This window comes from Pristis pectinata, chromosome 1, assembly GCF_009764475.1.
Source record: "Pristis pectinata isolate sPriPec2 chromosome 1, sPriPec2.1.pri, whole genome shotgun sequence".
Lineage (NCBI taxonomy): Eukaryota > Metazoa > Chordata > Chondrichthyes > Rhinopristiformes > Pristidae > Pristis > Pristis pectinata.
Window position 1 is genome coordinate 16,962,595 of NC_067405.1, and position 18,614 is coordinate 16,981,208.

At 43.2% G+C, this 18,614-nt stretch overlaps 1 protein-coding gene across 4 annotated transcripts in view; it reads left to right on the forward strand.

Moving 5' to 3' along the window:
- The window catches only part of gli2a (GLI family zinc finger 2a), a 374,584-nt gene that overhangs the window by 275,036 nt on the left and 80,934 nt on the right, over positions 1-18,614 (forward strand). For all 4 annotated transcript variants that reach the window (XM_052013099.1, XM_052013121.1, XM_052013112.1 and 1 more), the window contains 2 exons: positions 10,615-10,826; positions 13,991-14,182. In XM_052013099.1, the coding sequence (XP_051869059.1) occupies positions 10,615-10,826; positions 13,991-14,182 (404 nt within the window). The remainder of the gene's footprint in view (positions 1-10,614; positions 10,827-13,990; positions 14,183-18,614) is intronic.

Below are 18,614 nucleotides of genomic sequence, written 5' to 3' on the forward strand. Positions count from 1 at the left end.
TGACCTTTCGTCAGAGCTTGAGAAAGTAAGAAAACTAGGGTATTGTGATGAAAGTTTAAATCGCATTATATAAGTGAGGGAGTGATCTTTTAGAAGGTGTATAAAATCATGAGAGACAGAGATAGGGTAAATGCACACAGTCTTTTTTCCCAGGGCTGGGGAGTCAAGAGCTAGATGGCATAGATTTAAGATGACAGGGGAGAGATTTAATCGGAACCTGAGGGGCAACATTTTTACCCAGAGGGTGGTCTGTATATGGAATGAGAAAGTGGTAGGGGCAGGTACATTAACAACGTTTAAAAGACACTTGGACAGGTACATGGATAGGAAAGGTTTAGAGGGATATGGGCCAAACGAAGGCAAATGGGATTAGCTTAGATGGGCATTGGCCGACATGGACTGGTTGGGTCAAAGGGCCTGTTTCCGTGCTATATGACTCTACATCCTGCAGAGTGTTAGTAACTCAGCTGAAGAATCCCACCAGCCAGTGGAACCTGCTTTTGGGTCGGTTGTTTCCTGATGGTCAAAGTTGGGGATGATATAACCGAAAGAATGTCGCAGGAGGGGGAGAAATCAAGTAGAAGATGTGAGGGGTGTGTTTTCTACTGAGACAGTGGTGGATGCCTGGAATGCGTTGCCTGATAGGTGGAGGCAAATTCATTGGGGGCTTTTAAGAGGGGCTTGGATGAGCACATGAATGAGAGGAAAATAGAGGGATATGGGCATTCTGTAGGTAGGAGGGAATAGCTATGTCGGCACAACATTGTGGGCAGAAGTGCCTGTTCTGTACTGTACTGTTCTATGTTCTAAAAGGGGTGAACACAAAGGGTGTATTTTTATATCTCCATCATAAATTGGCTGGGCTATGTCCAATGATACTGGTGATGATAAGAGGCCTGATCAGTTGCCATGGATGAATACTGGGGACACAAGAGACTGCAGGTGCTGGAATCTGGAGCAACACACAAAGTGCTGGAGGAACTCAGTGGGTCAGGCTTCAGATCGACACCCTTCACCTGATCCCAAAGCGTGGACTGCCCATTTCCCTCCGGGGATGCTGCCTGACCCGCTGAGGTCCTCCTGCTTTTTGTGTGCTGCTCTAAAGTGTCTTGGGAAGCTGACGCTACTAACATTCCAGATTTCAGGTAGCTTGTGATTTGGGAAGGTGACAAATCCTGTTGAGTAGGTGCTGTTAGAGGGTTTGCAGCAGCTGTGTAGAAGGGATGTTAAGGTCTGATTGGTGGGTATCTATAGGATAGCCTATTTCACTGATGAAGCTTTAAAGCACACCCAGGAGCGAGAGGTTAAAGTCACAGGAGGCTGAATGTATAATACGCCGAAGGAAAAGTGAGTATTGGCTTGCTTCCAGTTTTCTATTACTGCTGCTAATGATCCCTTTGAGTAGCACTGAAAGTGACCGCCCTCTGACCCAGACACCCACGCTTTGTGGGCAATTTGTGGAAACAACAGTGGCTGCGATGAAAATCATGATGCACTCCTCACTAAGTCACTTGCCTGTTGTTTCAGTATCCCATTTGGGCCCCTACCTTTTCCCACCTTTTCCCTTTTCCCACCTATATTGAAGTTCTGTGAAAAATCAGAAAAAGTAGACAGACCTCCAGCCCTCAAGTGGCAATTCTTTCGATGTTATACACTGGACAAAAATTATTCCCATAATGTGGTATTTTGTGAAAGTTCTACAACAAACGCATAAGAGCGTTAGTATCCCAAAGTGACATTTGGTACTGGTATTGGTTTATTATTGTCACGTACCAAGGTACAGTGAAAAACTTGTCTTGCATACCGATCTTGCATACCGATCTTGCACTGTGCACTTGCATTGCACAGTGCAGTTACATTGAGTTAGTACAGAGTCCATTGATGTAGTACAGGTAAAAACAATAACAGTACAGAGTAAAGTGTCACAGCTACAGAGAAAGTGCAGTGCAAAAAGGTGCAAGGTCACAACAAGGTAGATCGTGAGGTCAGAGTCCATCTCATCGTATAAAGGAACCACTCAATTGTCTAATCACACTGGGGGAGAAGCTGTCCTTAAGTCTGGTGGTATATGCCCTCAGGCTCCTGTATCTTCTACCTGATGGGAGAGGAGAGAAGAGAGCTTGACTCGGGTGGGTGGGGTCATTGATTATGCTGGCTGCTTTGCCAAGGCAGTGAGAGGTAAAGACAGTGTCCAAGGAGGGGAGGCTGGTTTCCATGACATTTTACTGCTTCTTCTTTCTTACATTGGATAGAGAGGACTTTTTGGAACGAAGCATACGACCTTCAAACTCACCTAATACTCTCAGTTTAAAATGGGAGAGGGGATGGGGTGAGGGCAGTGTTCATGAGCAGCAAGCTTAGAATCACTGCTGAGCAACTTGTAAGGCAACACTGCAGTGTGTATGGTGTGTGAGCAGAATACAAAAGGCTGAAGTGTAAAGGAGATTCTCTTGTGTTTGAACAACTGCAGCTACCTGTGACCAATGGTGCATTTCCATTTAAAACCCGCAAGCCATAGTAAACAAAGTGCTACCTCCCTACCCAGTGGAATTAATGAAATAAACCTCCAGATTCCATCTTGTCTTGGAACCAACAATGGCACGGCTATTTTGTAGGTCACATTTGCTGCACAGTTATACCCCTAGGGTTTTGCTAGCTTAACCTGTCCATCTGCTGATCGTGTGAGTAAGTGAGATTGGTGCAAGGAGAAAGACGGAACACTGCACTCCTAAAACCAGTGATGCTGGAATGTTTTTAACTGCAAATGAGAACATGGCCTGATCCAGTAAAAGAATCGTCAGGCCTGAATCACAGTGTTCCAAAAACACTGTGGGAGGCTTCCAAGAACAAGGCTAAAGAAGAAATTGCGAGAGCCCTGGCTGAAGTATTTGCATCATTGTTAGCCATGGGTGAGGTGCCAGTAGACTGGAAGGTAGTGAATGTTGTGCCTTTATTTAAGAAGGGTGGCAAAGAAAATCCTAGGAACTATAGGCCAGTAAATCTAACAGCTATGGCAGGTAAGTTACTTGAGGGGATTCTGAGGGATAAAAATATCTGCATCTGGAAAGACGGGTTGATTTGGGGTAGTCAGCACTGCTTTGTGCATGGGAGACCATGTCTTACGAACTTGATTGAGTTTCTTGATGCTGTTAACAAGAAATTTGATGAGGGCAGGGCAGTAGAGGTGGTTTATATAGACTTCTGAAAGGCCTTTGATAAGGTTCCACATAGTAGGCTGCTCTGGAAGGTTAGATCAAATGGAATCCAGGGAGAGCTGGCTAATTGGATACACAATTGGCTTGATGGTCCGAAGTAGATGGTGGAATGTTGATTCTTGGACTGGAGGTCCGTGACTAGTGGTGTGCCTCAGGTGTCGATGATGGGCCTATTGTTGGTTTTTTAAATTTATATTAATGATTTGAATAAGAATGTATTGGGCATGTTAGTAAGTTTGCAGATGACACTAAAGTAGATGGTTTAGTGGACAGTGAAGAAGATTATAAAAAATTATAATCTGAGAGTTTTATAGAGAAAATATAATCTTGATCAGCTGAGTAAGTGGGCCGAGGAATGGCAAATGGAGTTTAATTCAGATAAGTGCGAGGTGTTGCATTTTGGAAAGTCAAATCAAGGTAGGACTTTCACAATGAACATGAGGGCCCTGGGGAGGATTGTAGAACAGAGAAACCTTGGAGTTCAAATGCATGGTTCCCTGAAAGTGGAGTCACAGATGCACAGGGTGCTGAAGAAGGCTTTTGGCACACTGGCCTTCATCATTCAGGGCACTGAGTACAGAAGTTGGGATGTCATGTTACAGTTACATTTACAGGATGCTGGAGAGGCCACACATGGAGTATTATGTTCAGTTTTGGTCACGCTGCTATAGGAAAGATGTTATTAAACTGGAAAGAGTGCAGAAAAGGTTTACAAGGATGTTGCCAGGACTTGAGGGAGGTTATAGGGAGAGGTTGGACAGGCTAGGACTTTATTCCTTGGAGTGTAGGAGACTGAAAGGTTATCTTATAGAGGTGTATAAAATCATGAGGGGCATAGATAGGGTGAATGCACTGAATGAAAAGGTCTTTTTCTTGGGGTTGGGGAATCAAGAACTAGAGGGCATAGGTTTAAGTTGAGAGAGAGATTTAATAGGAACTTGAGGGGCAACTTTTTTACACAAAAGATGTTATATATGTGGAATGAGCTGCCAGAGGAAGTGGTTGAGGCAGGTACAATAACAATTAGTTTGGCAGAGGGATGGGAACCCGATTGATAGGTCAGAGGATGGGGCACTTGGTGTACAGGTTGATGCAGCATGTAGAATGTGAGGAAGGATAGGCAGTTGATGGGGCAAAATTGCAGTCAGTTGGATGGATTGAAGTGTGCCTATTTTAATGCAAGAAGTATCAGGAACAAGGGTGATGAACTTAGAGCATGGGTCAGTATGATGTTGTGGCCATTACAGAGCCTTGGCTGGCACAAGGATAGGAATGGCTGCTGGACGTTCTGGGGTTTAGATGTTTCAAAAGGGACAGGGAAGGAGCTAAAGGAGGTGGGGGAGTGGCTAATCAGGGATAGTATCTCAGCTGCAGAAAGGGAAGACGTCCTGGAGGGGTTGTCTACTGAGTCAGTGGGTGGAGGTCAGAAACAGGAAGGGAGCAATCACTCTTTTGGGAGTATTCTACAGACCCCCCCACTAGCAAAGGAGACACTGAGGAACAGATCTGGAAGCAGATTTTGGAAAGGTGCAAAAATAACAGGATTTTTGTCATGGGTGGTTTCAACTTCCCTAATATTGATTGGCACTTCCTTAGTGAAAAAGGTTTGGATGGAGTGAAATTTGTTAGGTGTGTCCAGGAAGGATTCCTGACACAATATGTAGACAGGCCGACTGGAGGAGAGGCCATTCTGGATCTGGTACTAGGCAATGAACCTGGTCAGGTGTCAGATCTCTCGGTGGGTGACCATTTCAGAGACAGTGACCACAACTCCCTGACCTTTACCCTTGCCTCGGGGAGGGATAGGAGCAGACGGTATGGGAAAGTATTTAATTGGGGGAGGAAGAATTATGGTGTTATTAAGCAGGATCTTGGGGGTGTAAATTGGGAGCAGATGTACTCGGAGAAATGCACAATGGAAATGTGGAGGTTATTTAGACATCACTTGCATGAGGTTCTGGATAGGTTTGTGCCATTGAGACAGGAAAAGGATGGTAGGGTGAAAGAACCATGGTTGACAAGAGATGTGGAATATCTAGTGAAGAGGAAGAAAGAAGCTTACTTAAAGTTTAGGAAGCAAGGATCAGACAGGGCTCTAGAGAGTTACAAGGAAGCCAGGAAGGAGCTTAAGAATGGACTTAGGAGAGCTAGAAAGGGGCATGAGAAGGCTTTGGCAAGTAGAATTAAGGAAAACCCCAAGGCGTTCTACTCGTATGTGAAGAACAGGAGGATGACAAGAGTGAGGGTAGGACCAATTAGGGATAGAGAAGGAGGTAGGGGTGGTCCTTAATGAATACTTTGCTTCAGTATTCACCTGTGAGAGAGAACTTGACGTTTATGAGAACAATGTAAAAACAGGCTGATAAGCTAGAACATGTCAATGTTAAGAAGGAGGATGTGCTGGAAAGTTTGAAAAACATTAAGATAGCTAAGTCCCCGGGGCCAGATGGGATATATCCCAGGTACTACAGGAAGTGAGGGAAGAGATTTCTGAGCCCTTGGTGATGATCTTTGCGTCCTCACTGACCACAGGAGTAGTGCCAGATGATAAGAGGATGGAAAATGTTATTCCTTTGTTCAAGAAAGGGAGTAGGGATAACCCTGGGAATTATAGACCAGTGAGTCTTCAGTGGTGGTCTAATTATTGGAAAAGATTCTTAGGGACAGGATTTCTGAGCATTTGGAGAAGCACAGTCCGATTAGGGATAGACAGCATGGCTTTGTAAGAGGCAAGGCAGGTCTCACGAGCCTGATTGAATTCTTTGAAGAGGTGACATTGATGAGGGTAGTGGATGTGGTGTATATGGACTTTAGTAAGGCATTTGATAAGGTTCCCAATGATAGGCTCATTCAGAAGGTCGGGAGGTATGGAATCCAGGGAAATTTGGCTGTGTGGATTTGGAATTGGCTTGCCCATAGAAGGCAGTGGGTGGCTGTAGATGGAGCATATTCTGCCTGGAGGTCGGTGACCAGTAGTGTTCCACAGGGATCTGTTCTAGGACCTCTGTTTTTTGTGATTTTTATAAATAACTTGGATGAGGAAGTTTGCAGTTGACACCAACGTTGGTGGTGTTGTAGACAGTGTAGAAGGTTGTCAAGGATTACAACAGGACATTGATAGGATGCAAAGCTGGGCTGGGAAGTGGCAGATGGAATTCAACCCAGAAAAGTGTGAAATGATTCACTTTGGAAGATCGAATTTGAAGGCAGAATACGGGGTTAATGGCAGGATTCTTAGCAGTGTAGAGAAACAGAGGGATCTTGGGGTCCAAATCCATAGATCCCTCACAGTTGGTGCAGAAGTTGATAGGGTTGTTAAGAAGGCGTTTGGTGTGTTGGCCGTCATTACTCGGGGGATTGAGTTCAAGAGCCGCAAGGTAATGTTGCAGCTCTATAGAACTCTGGTTAGATCACATTTAGAATATTGTGTTCAGTTTCGGTTGCCTCACTGTAGGAAGGATGTGGAAGCTTTAGAGAGGGTGCAGAGGTTTACCAGGATGCTACCTGGATTGGAGAGCATGTCTTATGAGGATAGGTTGAGTGAGCGAGGGCTTTTCTCTTTGAAGCGAAGGAGGATGAGAGGTGACCTGCTAGAGGTGTACAAGATAATAAGAGACATAGATCAAGTGGACAACCAGAGACTTTTCCCAGGCTGGAAATAGCTAACACGAGGACACATAATTTTAAGGTGATTGGAGGAAAGTACAGGGGGGGAGTATCAGTGGTAAGTTTTTTATACAGAGAGTGGTGTGTGCGTGAAACGCGCTGCCAGGGGTGTTGGTAGAGGCCGATACATTAGGGACGTTTAAGAGACTCTTAGATAGGCACATGGATGATAAAAGTGGAGGGGTATGTGGGAGGGAATGGTTAGATTGATCTTAGAGTAGGTTAAAAGGTCAGCACAACATCGTGGGCCAAAAGGTCTGTACTGTGCTGTAATTTTCTGTTTTAAAAGACAGTTGGACAGGTACATGAATAGGAAAGGTTTAGAAGGTTATGGGCCAAACACTGGCAAATCAGACCAGCTTGGATGGGGCAGCTTGGTTGGCACGGACCAGTTAGACCAAAGGGCCTGTTTCTGTGCTGTATGACTCTATGACCAGAATGCATGACCTGGGCTATTTCAGTGGAGTGCTGATGGAGTGCCTCACTGTTTGAGGAGCATCCTTGAGCACAGAACCTAGAGCCAAGATACCATCGGCCAATTCAGATAGAAATGAAATTGAATGGCACTATTTAAAGATAAAACATGGATATTTCCCAACATCCAGGATTCCAACATTCATCCCTCAACCAACATAAACAAAATTGGGTAATTTATCTCCTTGTTGCTTTTGGGACACTGCCATGCCCACATTAATTGTTGTATTTGCCCACATTACAACAGTGACTGTACTTTAGGGAAAGAAGTTCACAAGCGCTTAATGCAGGCATGATTATCAACCACTGTGTACTGATCCCAGCATATTCAGTTCTATTGTGGAACAGAATAAGCAGCATTACCTGGCAGTCTGTACTTATGCATGTATCCAGTGCCGTTGGTAAAAGCCCAGTGTCTCCCCTGTCGATCTCTGACAGTTAAGTACTTTGTGATGTGCAGCCAGCATGAAAGAAGCCATATAACAACAGTTCTTTCTAAGCAACCCTGCTCATCTTTTTTAAAGTTGATTTTAAACCCCCAGTGATTTGTACCAATCATCTACACTCAATGTTTTAAGAACACCTTCTTCACTTCCGCCATCAGCTTTCTGAATGATCCATGAACACTACCTTGTTATTCCTCTTTTGCACTATATACTTATTTATTTTTGTAACTTATCGTAATTTTTATATCTTGCACTGTACAGTGCCGTAAAACAAAAAATTTCATGACATATGTCAGTGATAATAAACTTGATTCTGATTCTGATTCAGTACATTTCAGCTTGCAGTTTTACGTTGAAACACTCACACCTTGGTTCAATTAAACCCAAGTTAAAGTTGGACTGCTATGAAAGGTAGCAGGAAGCCACTCCCAACTATTAACGGTGAACAGCATTCTGAAAGAAAAATGCACACATCAGCCCTTTTTAATACAACACAAGAAAGGGACAAAGCTGTCTGATCACTTCGATCAGGCTCCATTAGCAGCGGAGTTAGTGTGTGCCTTTTCTGCATGATCGGGCTGTGAATTTAAGTGACTCTGCTACCTGTTGCTTTGAAATCCTTCTGTCAGACTGATGAATGGGTTGTTTTGGTAAATCAATTCAAGTAAACTTTTCTGATTTAGTGTTCATCTCACATCGACATAGTGAGAGCACAGCACATTATTAAAAGGTTTACTTTGAGTTCTTTCCCTCTGATTCTCTTATCTTCTGAAAACAGTCACCTAGTGGGAATGCTTTTCATTTCTGAGTGCCCGCCTGCAGAACTAAATATCCCAAAGTGTTTTAAAATTAGCTGGCATAAATGGCTAATTGAGATGAAGAGAAGGGATAACAAAAAGCTTGGCTTTTGAGAGGTAGTTGCAGAGATTAAAGGGTTTAAGACAAGAATCTCAGAGCATAAGGTCTAGATGCTTGACGTTTAGCCACCAGTGATGGGATGAAGCCAGACAGTATCCCCAAAAATGCAGTCAGTACGGAGAATTTGTTGTGGAAAGCATAACAGCAATGCAAATTTAGGTTAATAGAATTATGTTAATTGGTAGATTAATTATAGTTGAGTTGAGAAAAATTATTTCACTCAGCAGTTGCTGGGGGCTTCTGAAGTGTTGGTGAAGGTGGAAACCCTCAATCCATTTAAGAAGTCTCTGGGTGAGTATTTGAGAAGCCATAGCATGCAGGACAATGGACCAATACCTGGGAAGTCAGATTACCCTAAAGGCCATTGAGAGGCATGGAATTGATGGCAAGTGGTCCCTTTCTGTGCTGTAAATTTCTGTGATTTTCTGAGTTTATAAAAATAGGAGAGGATTAGACCATGACATAAAACAAGGTTTTGGAGACCAATATAGGCTAGGCCTTCTGATGAGTAGTAGATAATAGTATAACAGGATATAGTTGAATCGAGAGGTAACCAATACTTGGATTAGGATTTCAGCAATAAATGGGCTCAGGCTGTAGACAAGCAAGGTAGTGAAGATGGTCTTTGTGATGGACAGCACACTATATAGGAAACTGAGTAAGACGGGGACTGGTCAATGAGGGAGATTGAATTAATGGCAAGGATATTGAATTTGTAGTGGGGGCCGAAAGTGGTGGTCATATTGTACTTAGCTAAAAGTAAAAGATTGGATATCAGGCAACCAGCTTAACAAAATAGTGACATGTAGGAGTTGAGAAGGGTGGTGGTGTTATGATAGATGAGCTGTGTCTGTCAGTTGTCGTCAAATAAATATGGAAGAGAAAGGTTCCAAGGACTAATCATTGGAGCCCACTAACGCAACAAAAGGGAGCTACAGCCAGACAGGGCTAGAGTTGGACAGCTCAGAATGCAATCAAGTGAGGAAAATCCCACAGAATTGGCGACAACCTTTGGAGAAGGACAATGAGGTCAACTGTACTGAAGTCTATAGAGAGCTCAGGCAATATACTTAATGGCAATCAATATGATTCAAATCAAATAGTTGCCAGTTATTACCCATCATTTCTGCCCTTCCAGCTCTTGGTTGTCTCTCTTCCCTCTCCCAAACTGCTAAGACATAGCTTTTGACTCTGGCTTCTATCCTGTAAGGTGGAGAGATTCTTTGCCCTCTTCCAAACTGCACAGCTCAGATCACTTTGAGTGTCATGGTTGAACCTGCCTCCTGCCAACCCGTGACAATACCTCCAAGTATTATTTCAATACTTCCTGTGCACTTTGGTTATACACAGTACCATTTATCTGGCAAGCTGTCAATGTCCTTATTAGAGGAGGAGCCTTTAAAAACTTGAGCATTTGTCTGGCAAAGCTGTGAGGAAAAACATTAAGGAATCTTGCAATCTCCATTGTGCTAAGTATGACATTGCTTTGCAGTGGTAAACCACTGACCTTTGTTCCAGATTCCCAGCTGCTTTGAATCAAGATGCACAATATAAATATGAATTTACTTAGTTAGATCAAGTGGAAACTCAGCCTCTCGTCTGCTTAAGAAGTACGAGCTGAAATCCAGCTCAAGCAGAATTTAACATTAAGCTATGAGTTGGCTTCTTGCTCCAACCCTTTTTGACCAGCTTTGTATCAAAATGGACTTGACTGGCACATGGTAGTTTGATACAGCATGATATGACTGGATTTAAAGCAGCGTTGCACATAAACATGCAGATCACTTTCAGCTCCCGCAACGCACTTGAACTGATTTCCATCTGCGGGTTCTCAGTGATCGTAAAAATGCAAAGCTGACTGAGCTTTAAGGAACATTGTGCTTCTGTCTCCTCAGGCCTCCTGCTTTGGCTGGAAGCCCCGTCTTCTCTGACATTTCCCTCATCCGGCTGTCTCCTCATCGGAATCCAGCAGGGACAGGGGAGTCCCCTTTCAGCCCGCCCCATCCTTACGTCAATCCCCACCACATGGAACATTACCTGAGGACCATGCATGGGAGCCCCACGCTCTCTATGATCTCAGCTGCAAGAGGCCTAAGTCCAGCAGATGGTAAGTCTTGCTGCTTTCTTTATCCAAGTATCCCTGTCTAATGACTTCTGATAATTTCCTCTGCAAGGTATAAAGTGAACATACTGTAAAAGATGGAATTATGTGCTGTTCATATGGCTACTTTCAATATTGCCTTTTCTATCTTAGCCAATGCAATGGGTCACTTTGCAATCACTTGCCTTTGTTCTCTTTTCAAATATTGGCCCCTTTGAGTTAGATAAAGTGCATGAATGCAAAAGCTGAATATCGAGTTTCATTTTCTCCTTTGCAGAAATCTTAGAAAAAATTCCTTTAACCCTCATAAAGCAATGGCAAAGCAGTAAAAGAAATACTTTATTTGTTCACAGATAAAGACGTCACTAGCAAGGCCACGTGTGCTGTAATGTTCTATGTCATTATGGGCCGAAAGGCCTGTTCCTTTGCTGTTCTGTTCTAAATGTCCATCCTTAATTGCTCTTGAAGTCAGTGGCTAATGGGATCATTTAAGGGTCGACCATGTTAATGGGTATAGAAGATCAAAAAAAAAACTGCAGATGCTAGAAATCTGAAATAAAAAGAAAATGCTGGAAACACTCAGCAGGTCAGGCAGCATCTGCAGTTAACATTTCATATCTGGGACAATCATCGGAACTGGGAAAGAGGGAAATGGTTTGTTTTGGTAGGGGAGAAGGTGGGGTAAGATGTGGCTGGAACAAAGGAAATTTCTCTAATGTGATGATGTAATGTGGCAATTAAGGGACAGTTAAGATCAGATTCTTTCTGTGTATTGTTTTTCTAGTGGTAAGGTTGTGGGACATGCCCAGCAGGCCAGACTACACATAAAAAGAAAAAGGAAAAACAGGAAAAGCTGAGGCAAAATGATGACAGTCAGAAACTGCCAGTTCTCAAGCAAACAGAAAGAAAGAATGAGTGTCCTAAAGTTAGAGAATTTGATGTTGATTCCTGCAGGCTGCAACATGCCCAGATAGAAGATGAGGTGACGTTCCTTGAGATTGCAATGGGCCTCATTGTAACAATGCAGGTGGTCACACACGCATAAAAGCCGGAGTGGGACAGGGAATTAAAGTGGTAGGCAGCTGGAAGCTCAGGGTCGCTCCTGTGGACTGAGTGCAGGTACTCCACAAAGGGATCACCCAATCTGTGTTTTAGTCTCCAGTGTAGAGGAGGCAACATTGTGAACACTGAAATCAGTACACCAGACTGGAAGAAGTATAAATGACTTGCTGTTTCACCTGGAAAGACTGTTTGGGCTCCTGGTTGTTGGGAAAGGTAGAGGTGAAAAGACAAGTGTTGCATTTCCTGCAGTTGCTTGTGAAAGTCCAATATAGTAGTGAGTAGTAGGCAGGAATGGAAGAGCAGACCAGGAAGTTGTGAAGGGAGTGATCCCTTTGAAATGTTGAGAGGGGTGTATGTGTCTGGTGGTGGAATCTTGTTAGAGCTGGTGGAAATTACAAAGGATGGTCCATTGAATGCAGAGGCTGGTGGGGTGGAAGGTGAGAACTTGCTCTTTTCAGGAGGAAGGGGAATGGGAGATGTGGGAGATAGTTGATGGGTCACATGTAAATCAGACCAAGTAAAAGTGGCAGTTCTCCTTTTCGGAAGAGCAGATGGACTTTTTACAGTGATTTAGTAGTTTCCTGGGCACCAGTACTGATATTAGCATTTTATGCCATCATTTAATTAACTAAGTTTAAATTCCCCACCTATCTTGGTGGGATTTGAACTCCCATCCAAAGATCAATATCACAGGGATTTGGATCCCAACACGTAGAGGATGATATAACCCCTCAAGCAAAAGGCAAGGATGAAAATAATAGTAGGTAGTGGATAATTGTAATGTTATTGAACTGCTGACAACCAGTCACAAAATGTTAAATTACAGCCAGCATTGTTTTATTATCCAGAGATACAAAGATGATAATATTGTGTGATTAGTTATTTAAGATGTCTACTCGGCGACTAAATGCTGATAATAGAAAGATCGCTGAACATAGGAAGTAGTAGCGTGAGTTGCCCATTTCACCTTTCAAGCTTGCTCTGCTACTAAGACATGTTTCTGCCCAATCCCCTTATCCCTAATTGTCGAAAAGTCTATCCATTTCAGCCTTGAATTACCTGGCAATTGAGCACCCTCATCCCCCATGACAGAGAATTCCAAAAATTCGCAGGCTCCTCAACTCAGTCTTAAATAGCCAGTTCCTTATTCTGTTACTTCTTTGGCCATTTTGAGTAGAAAATTATATTGCACTGGTTCATGACATGATCTTAACTCCATCCTCTTGAATAGTGAGTGTTCAGTGTACCATTCAAAGCACGTATCCCCTTATCTGTAAAGATATTTTCTGAAGTGTATAGTGATTAAAATTGTTGTTAATAACGCAGCTACAGGGTTAAATCATTACTCCTGTCTACACAATTAGATTGTGATTAGCCAGTCAACATTGTTAAGGTTACAATTGTGTTACCACATCAAGAGGATTGAGCCAGGCACACCGGAACCTGGGAGCTTTTCTGAATGAGTGAAAACACTGGAATCCTGTTGTGTCTTGTTGGAGGTGGGCGTTCTGTAGGAAGCTCCTCCAACCCCTCTGGGGTTAATTTATCTACTTAGCTTTGTGTTTGAACTCTGTGCAAAACTAGGTACTGAAGCAAAGGGTAGTAAACACAATATTCCTTTAACAAGTAAGATTTAAAATTATACATATTATGTGCATGCAAGTATGTGTTGAGAGTATACCTGTAAGTGTATATGTCTGTGAAAATGCATATACGGTGATGTGCAGAGATGTGACTGCATGTGTAAGTGAATGAGTGTGTTTGTATTACTTCTATAGATTAAAAATCCCTATGTTGACATTAGCCGCAGAGTTGCCACAATTCTGGGCATTTCCATCGATGTTGTTGCAATTTCTTTCACTCTCTCTCTCTTCGTTGCTGAAGTCATTTGGTGCAGTCAGGCTTTGTTTATGAGTTTGAGGAAACTCTGGAATGTGGAGGCCCCAGCTCGCTCAGCTCCTTTCTACACAAACACGCCCAAACTACCGTCACTGAACAGCAGCGATAGCTTCCATCTGGGTAGCAGAGGAGTGCCTGACGTCAGTACAGAAAATTCACAAAGCTTTTTACAACTTTAGGAACGGGTATCTTGTTTTTCTGCCCCGCAGTTCCACATGAGCACTTGAAGGACAGAGGTCTGTTTGGCTTGCCTCCTCCCCCACCAGGAGCTAATCCAGCTGAGTACTACCATCAAATGACCCTAATGGCCACTCATCGAAGTCCATACAGTGACATCCTCATGCAGACCAGTGGAGCAGGCGGTCCGACGCACATCACAGATTACATCAACCCTGTGGACAGTAAGTACTGTTAGACTTCCTCCTTTTTCATCCTTTTATCTCAGGGATCAGGAAGCCCACTGCTGCTCAGCGCTCAGATTTTCTCAAAGGAAGTCATTTTCAAAAGAGTGCAGTTATCCTTATTGGTATTAACCCTTTGAGAGCTGTGTGACAGCCCTGCAATGCAAACAATATGCCTGATTTGCCTGTCACATTTCTGTCTGTCTACTTTGGTTACATTTAATCTGCCACCTTCATTTTTCAGAGTAAAATTCCTTCCAATTACTTTTGGTTTCCTTCAAATCTAAGGAAAGTATTTCTGGCAATTGATGGAAAATTAATGGCGATGGCTAACCTGGAGAAACCGAACCTGATTAAAACGTTGTGAACTTATTCTTGTGTCAGGTTTTGTAGCATTTACTTTGAAGTTGTATTTTTGTGGAAAATTTAATTTATTGCACTTTAGCACATATCTTAACAAAAACAGAGCCATTCCAGAACAGAGAGAGACACAATGCTTTTGATAGGCACTTGTATATATTGTGGTTTGGTTTGAAATCTTCCTTTACTTTATCTGGTGAATCGTTACTCAGCAACAAGGATTCACTAATAATAGAGAAACCTGTGCAGATAATGGTAACTCCACCCCATGACCCAATATCTCCCTATTTCCGAAATGATGCACCATGTGCAATTGCACTGTTTGCAACAGACTATTTCACTATTTTTATTTCAAAAATAGACTTTATTCACAATAAAAATATAAACAAAAGAAGAAACAGTGAAAAAGCCTATTTTACACTGGGAGTTCTCCAAACTTGTCCCAAACCGTCTGGGACTTGTGTCGCTAACTGGCCAGTGTTTGAAAGTGATTAGTATGTTTTCCATCAAAGTGAGGTTGACATTCTTGTGCTCCTTAATGGCCTGTAGGCTATGTATGCATGGAAAGATTGCCTTGGAGGAGAACTGAATCTCTACGATCTCTTTGGACTGGAGTGTTTAGTGAATAGAGCCAGTGGCTGCTGACAGTCACCCCCACTATTTACAAGCTAAACTGAGGAACTCTGACTAACGCTGGATTTTACACATTTTTCTGGTTTGTTTCTTTCATATTTCTCGCTCGGTGGAGTGCTCAAGGAAGGAGTGGTGCACAGACCTGCTCTTTGTCTTTCAATTTTTGTTTAGAGGATGTGTGTTGTGCAGAATGTGTGGAGCTCAGACTGAAATCACACTGTGTCTCCAGCAGGAGCCACAGGCTTCCAGTTTTTGGTTAGTCGCAGATTCCAAACAATCCAGATTCTGTAAACTGTGCTGGCACTGTGGATCATCTGTGCCCAGCTCTTGCTGGGAGCTTTTTATCTCTGGTATATGGATAAACTTCTCTCTCCCATGGAAGCAACTTCTCCAAGGGAACAGTGGAGCCTACTGGCAGCCAGGGAGAGAGTAGCATGAAAGAGCCTTGCAACGAAAGAATGAGTAAATGTGCCACCCAGTGATTTACTAATCTGTGCCAATCAGGACTTGGACAGACCTGATCCCTAGTCTGTGATGAGCTAACTAAATTTATCAGTGGTCAGAATGCAACAACCTGTCTTAATACCCTTAGGCTAGGGAGGGAAAAAATAAATAGCAGCATTCCTAATCCTGATTTCCTACATTAAAACAGTGACTTCACTTCAAAAATTACTTAATTCGCTGTAAAGTACCTGGGAGGTCCCGAGCATCTCAAAGGTGCAGCATTAATGTAGGTTCCTTTCATGATCACTGTTCAGTGGGCTCATCCAGAAATGAATTTAAGGGACCTCAGGTTAGGTACACAGTTCAGCTCATTATTGATGCCCTTCAAAGGTAAATAGCCAACACGAGCACATCTTATGTTTCCAAAAATATATATAGAACATAGATCAGTACAGCACAGAACAGGGCCTTCAGCCCACAATGTTGTGCTGACATAGCTAATCCCCCTTACCTACAGAATGCCCATATCCCTCTATTTTCCTCCCATTCATGTGCCCATCCAAGCCCCTCTTAAAAGCCCCCAATTAATTTGCCTCCACCACCCTATCAGGCAATGCATTCCAGGCATTCACCACTCTGAGTACAAAACGTACCCCTCACATCTGTTCTGAACCTACCCCCTCTCACCTTAAATGCATGCCCTATATATACAAAGGAAGAAACAGTGCAACAAAACTTTTAAATTCATGGTCGTTACATTCAGAAGTGTTAATTTTTTTTAAAAAATGCACAAAATACATAACACCGGTGCCACTCACATGGCTCCCTGAAGTGATACCCCTTTCATTGTCCAAGGGCCTTTCCCACTCTGCCTCTCCCTGTGTATTCGGGGAAGGAGCCTAGACTGTGATCCTGCCCCACAGAGCCTTAGCATTGGCTGCACCGAGCTTCAGTGTGTCCCTCAGCACGTACTCCTGCAGCCCGGACTGTGCCAGTCGACAGCATTCCCTCACGGACATCTCGCTGTGCTGGAAGACCAACAAGTTTCAGGCCGACCAAAAGGCGTCCTTCACAGAGTTGATGACTTTCCAGCAACACTTGTTGCCTGTCTCGGTGCATGTCCCTGGGAACAGCCCGTAGATCAGAGAGTCCTCTGTTACGCAGCTGCTGTGGGTGAAGCAGGACACGAACTCTTGCACCCATCTCCACACGCTCTTAGCAACACGAAGCCTTCATGAGCACATCATTAATGAATGTGAAGAAGTATCAATATGGTGAAGCAGGCAGTTCCTTGGGAAGTATATTGCAGTGTCCCATCTCCTTTGCAAAAGGAGAAGGAGAGAAAGTTGAATCGGGAGTGAGGGAGAACAGGAAATAGCCATTTTGACTATGGGTGAAATGCTTTGCACTATTTAAAGAAGTTAATTATTCTTTCAATGTAGCAATGTAGGTGAAATTTAAGTATCCAATCAGAGTAATTGTGCTTTTTTTGTATGTCTGCCAGTTTATAGGTAAAAGTTCAATATCGAAGAAAATCCCAATTTGGTAATGACAGAAAATCTTGGTTGAAAATAAGAAATGAGGAAATAAGTTCACTCTAGGACCACAGGAGATGTTTATTGAGGCTGGCTTTATGTTGTCCTGTGTTCTTTCCTGCATTATACCTGACCCTGGGGTGCTTGATGATGAGATAAGGTGCCTCCTAATGGGAAGGGGTTCAGTCCCAGTCCTAAGGGTGATGCAGTGGCATAGCTAGTAGGCATCACTGCACCAGAGACCCAGTTCAATTGTGACCTCTGGTACGTGTGAAGTTCAAAACATAACTACTTCGTCCTAGGTAGAAAATACAAGAGGACATGCACTTAAGGTGAGAGGGGGCAGGTTCAGGATAGACGTGAGGGGTACATTTTTTTGCTGAGAGAGTGATAGATGCCTGGAATGCATTGCCTGATAGGGTGGTGGAGACAAACCCGTTGGGGGCTTTTAAGAGGGGCTTGGATGGGCACATGAATGAGAGGAAAAGAGGCAATGAGAGGATGCGGGCATTTTGTAGGTAGGAAGGAATAACTATGTCGGCACAACATTGTGGGCTGAAGGGCCTGTTCTGTGCTGTACTGTCCTATGTTCTATAAAATACAAAAGTGGGCTTTCAAAGAACCTTTTTATCCAATTTAGTGTATGTTTTTCTCTCATGGGACCCAGAATGTTGTGTGCAACTAAATAGGTCCAATCCAACTTCTTAACATGAATTTCAATTTGTGTTTGACTGTGTGGAGTTTGCATGTTCTCCCTGTAACCGTGTGGGATTCTGCTATGGTCTCCACCCATATCCCAAAGACACATGGATTAGTAGATTAATTAACCACTGTAAATTGCCTCTAGTGTGTAGGTGAGTGGTAGAATCTGGAGGGAGATGATGGGAATGTGGCGACAATAAAAAATGACATTAAGGTAAGATTGGTGTAAATGGGTGGTTGGTGGTTGGTACGGACTTGATGGGCCGAAGGAGCTGTTTCCATGCTGTATCAGCCTCTGACTCTAACTTCCGTCATTTTAGAGGACTACTTGGATATAAAATTAAAACCCCAAACACAGCAAATTTGAACCTGACCTGAGCGCTGTCATCATATTTTTCATACACATCCTTAACACACGTTGTTGCGTTCCTTTGGGCTCAAGTCAGGCAACCACGCCCAGTTGGCTCCTCTTGCATTTGGATTAAGTAGCCACGTGCTACCTCAGCCTGGAAATAATATCAAACGGTTCTTTTTATTCAGCACGGATGTTCCCCAGAGTGAATAATGTTAGTGATCATTTCCAGGTGATTCACAAAATGCTAGTACATCTGCATGATGTCAGACAGGCATGCAATGAAGTCACATATTTGACACCGCATCATTGATCCCTAAAACCACCATCAAAAATTGGACCTCCTACATCAGGAGAACAACTATGTCACACAAAAAAGTGGCCTTACTTGCTGGGATTACCATTC